Source organism: Vigna radiata, chromosome 4 (genome assembly GCF_000741045.1).
Source record: "Vigna radiata var. radiata cultivar VC1973A chromosome 4, Vradiata_ver6, whole genome shotgun sequence".
Classification (NCBI taxonomy): domain Eukaryota; kingdom Viridiplantae; phylum Streptophyta; class Magnoliopsida; order Fabales; family Fabaceae; genus Vigna; species Vigna radiata.
The window spans coordinates 8,764,189-8,768,653 of NC_028354.1; the positions used below are offsets into that span (position 1 = coordinate 8,764,189).

At 35.6% G+C, this 4,465-nt stretch overlaps 2 protein-coding genes across 2 annotated transcripts in view; both read left to right on the plus strand.

The window, feature by feature from the left end:
• Positions 1-699, plus strand: part of LOC111241477 — a 6,480-nt gene extending 5,781 nt beyond the window's left edge. Inside the window, exon 2 of the mRNA XM_022779766.1 lies at positions 526-699. Coding sequence (XP_022635487.1) covers positions 526-684 — 159 coding nt within the window. The 3' untranslated portion in view covers positions 685-699. The remainder of the gene's footprint in view (positions 1-525) is intronic.
• The window catches only part of LOC106758322, a 57,025-nt gene that overhangs the window by 42,948 nt on the left and 9,612 nt on the right, over positions 1-4,465 (plus strand). The window lies entirely within an intron of this gene.

The window sequence follows — 4,465 nt, forward strand, 5'->3', positions numbered from 1 at the left end:
TNGGNTNGGNNNNTGAGTGTTTNATTTNTGAAACAGGNTCTGTCCNGTGTAAGGGAAAGTTTTTCCCTTGACTGTTGTTGATTGCTTACACTGTTTTTCCATTCAATAAAACTATTTCTCCCTTGTGAGAATTNATAAACTTGCTGTGATTATTGACTCTAATATAGTATCTAGGTTACTTGATACCAAGAAACCTAANATATACTTAGGTCATTTTTATGCTATTATTATGTTGTATTAGAATTGCCTTTCCTAGCTTGGATTTTGGTTGTCGTTTGGTTGGATTGCTTGTCCTACTAGAGCCAGAATTATATGTGAGGATATTAATTTTTCTATCTGCTAATTAAGTTTCAAACTTTGAATTTTTGATGAACTACTGCTTTTTTAGTGCTTTCCTTTGGTTGCAGTTACTGTGCTACATCAATGTTGTGTACTTGTATTTTGGATTTTGAATACTGTGACACAGTTAGCTGAAAAAAGAATATAGTAACTGGAATTTGACAGTTTTTTTCTGTGTTCAATTAGGTGAAAAGTGAAAGATTGGTAAAAGATTTTGGGTTTAAGACTAGGGTTACACTTGGTGATATTTTGGACGTTCTTAAGGCCTTGAGAAAATCATCGAAGACTCTATTCAAGGCAAGGTATGCATGTCCTTTACAGCTTTTACATATGCAGTTTAATTAGAGTTGTTTGATTAACTGCCAGACTTTTCATCTAGAAGCACAATGACATAAAAGATACGGTGACACATAAATTTGAATTAATTGTACCCAACACTGTTTGTATGCGACACATATAATGACTGTAAGATTAATATTACAACATGTGCCGTATTGTGGAATGATGGAGGAATGGTTCGGAAGCTTGAAGAAAAAAGGAGGATTTGAAGGAGGACAAGTGTTCAATGGATGAGTGATCTTGAAAGAAGTTCGGCCAACTCTCAAAGAAGAGGCTAGTGGCTAGAATTTAGGAGACTAGCTTAAGGAACTCAAGAACAAGTATGAAGCCAAATTAGCGTCATATCATTCCTCATTCCGAGTTTAAAATACAAAAGGTGGAAACCTACGTACATGTGACTCTAAATTCATGGCACCATGAGTGGATCAAGTGACACTTGTCAAATCATGCTTTTGACATTGCAACATGTGCAAAATGCGCAAGCCTCTACGAATGTGTAACTAGACTAGGGTTTCTCTTGGGCTTGAGTGAGCCCCATTGAAACCCTAATTAGACTACTCTACCCCAATCTAATCCTAGTTTGTACAATCCAAGCCAGAAAAACCTACACTACTTGGCCCATATACAAGGTCCAAACCTATAGACTAGACGGTGCAAATATAAGGCTGGAATAATCTACACTACTTTTGTATATTTTATTACATATTAGGGTTGACCCATGTTGATAAGAGCTTGGCCTATTGAAGTAGTTATTATTATTATATTCTCTTGGCCGTTGCTATAGTGGTTGGTTCCTTGGTTAGGAGTCTTCCATTATCTCCTCCTTGTAGCAAAATACTAGTCCTCAAATCTGTAATGTCTACTTCATCTGCATCCACCATCATGCACTACTTTTGTACATTTTTTATTACATATTAGGGTTGATCTGGTGTTATCAAATTTCGGCCATAGTGGTACCATGGTGGAAACCGGTAGTAGTTTTTCGACTTGCTGCCACAACAAGGCGGTGGCAAAACAGATTTTTTGTGGTGGTTCATGGCGTCTACTTTTTGCATAATGGCTGGCGATGGTGGAATGGCAATGGTGGAGGAAGGGGGCTGTAGTAGAAAGATGACAACAAAGTGGGAGATGGGAAGGGCATCAGTGACGCACATGATAGAAACCCTAATTTCACCAACCTTATTTGTTTTCTATGTTTAAAATCAAATAAAAGTTGGGCCGGGCCCAATAAAAATTTCAAACCCATACTAATTCACACAACTTTAAAACATTTTCTTATATCCTTTTTCAGCTGCCCTAACTTACTGCCACCAATAGCCACCACTGCCGCCACTGCTTGCTGGTTGTTGCCACCACCGCTCGCTGGTTGCCGCTGTTGTCAGCCGTGGCCAGCGAAGCCTGTTTTTCTATTTTCAATTATTTTAAAAAATTTTCTTCTCTAATTTCACTATAATTATTTTTCAAAAAAATACCTATTTTCACTATAATATTGTTACTTTTGCATTAGAATTACATGTGGTGGTATTATATTTCTTTTGAAAGCAATGTTTCCACCATAACCCGTTAAGGTTTCTGTTATAATTTTATGAAGGATTTTTGAGTCTCCAATATTTTTCTAGCCAATGTTGTTTGAGAAATTATCACTCCTTCCTTTGATTGAGTTAGATTTTTATCCAAAAAATATTTGAAATTTCCAAGATCTTTGGTCTGAAAATGGATTGCATAGAGGCTCCTTAGAGATTTTAGTAGCATCATTTATTGTGATAACTATATTGTTAATATACAGTGTTTAGTATACACATTCTTTAGGGCAGGTATGACAATAGAAAACAGAGTGGTCTGCCTCATTGCATTTTAGCCAATGGATTGAACAATGTGGCTAAACTTTGTGAAGCTAACTGTGTTTTAGCCAATCGATTGAACAATGTTGCTAAACTTTGTGAACCTAGCATGAGGAGATTGCTTGAGACATTAGAGAGAGTGACACAACTTACAATCCAAAGCAAACTCTCCCTGAGTAACAAGCCCAAGAGATTGCTCCTTGTAGACTCTTTCTTCTAGATTGCCATGCAGAAATACATTTTTAAGGTCTAGTTGATGATGGTGTATGAGAGCAAGTAGACTAATGCAAAATGTCGTGTGAGCTTAGCAGCTTATATAACACAAAAGAAAAGCATTCTTTAGCGTTATCACTTAAGATTTTGATTATTTTTCCAAATTGATTTTTAATTTTATTAGGGAAAGACATAAAAATTGGTAGATATTTATAGAGTGATCTTTCATTAAATAAATTCAAGTACATCTAAAGTTGTCAACTTATTTGTGGAATGATTACCTTCACGAAAAATTATGTGAAACTTTCAATTCCATGGATTTACACAACTGTAAGCATTTAGGCCATCTTCCCCTAAGTTTTAAAGGAGTAACAAAATAGGATGTAAAAGACTGGGAAGGTGGAAAATATGCCGCACGTGCTACCACGTGTGGCTGGGAAAGACGAAGTGTGAATTTTGATCGGTGTGTGGAAGCGCGTTTGGACTTTGATGGTGGTGGTCTCAACAGCATTGAGGTCGCTTGGTCAAGACGAGCAGAACCGTGTGATTGCTGGTTAAAATTGAACCTTAGGGGATAGGTGGGGAACGACTATGGCAGCAGCGGGTGCGGTCGACAAGAGTGACAAATTTTTTTCGAAGGAACCTTAAACTCTAAATACCATATTGAATATAGTGAAAAACTATATATGACATTAATCTTCCTTGTGTATACACATAGAGTATTGTATCTATAATAAAGGAAATATGGGCTAAGCCCAATAAAAAATAATAACAAAATAGCTAAAGATAAAAGATAAATATAAGATATCTAATAATCTAATATATCTAACAAAAGTCAAAGCTATTTAAAACCTAAAGCAAAAAATTCAAATTCAAGGTATCAAAGGCTTTAGTAATGTTAATTTTAAAAGCCACAATACCCCCTTTAGCCTTTTTGATAACAAATTGATGGCTTCTGAATTAATACTAATACAGTCCATGATATGCCTTCCTTTAATGAAACCATTTTGATTAACCGAATTAACCCTGTTAGTAAAATATTAGGCAGCCTATCAGCCAAAATTTTTTAAATGACTTTGAATCTGAAATTGATCACTGCAATAGGCCCAAAATCTGTGATTTTATCAGCTCCAGCAATTTTGGGAATGTGTGCAACAACCTTGGAGTTCATAACTGGCAAAATCCAACTTTGAATAAAAAGTTTTGAGGTGCTCTACACACATCACCACCAACAATATCTCAACAAGCATGATAAAATGAGACCCCAACGCCATTAGGACCCAGTGCATTGTCTCTTTCAGCCCAAAAACCGTGTTTTATCGAGTCAACAGAGAAGCAGTGTCCAACTGAGATTGTATATCACTTAAATTTTTCTTTTTATCAATCACCATATTTAACCGCTGCAGTTTTTTTCTACAGAACCACCGGCAGTTAGGGATTAGATCATTCCAGGAATTTTGGGTAAGATTTTTACAATCTGGTTGCAAAAGCAACATAATTTTGGGTAAGATTTTTACAATGTGGTTGCAAAAGCAACATAATTTTGGGTAAGAGTTTTACAATGTGGTTGCAAAAGCAACATTTTTTAAAAAACTGAATAAGTCAGACCATTTTTTATTTAAGTAGTCTTTTTCACCAAAACTTATGTGAGTCTTTGTAATCTTCTCAATAACAAAATTTGGTTGCAGTAGCAATTTGACTTCCAATTTATTACTGTTGTAATTAGAGAAGAT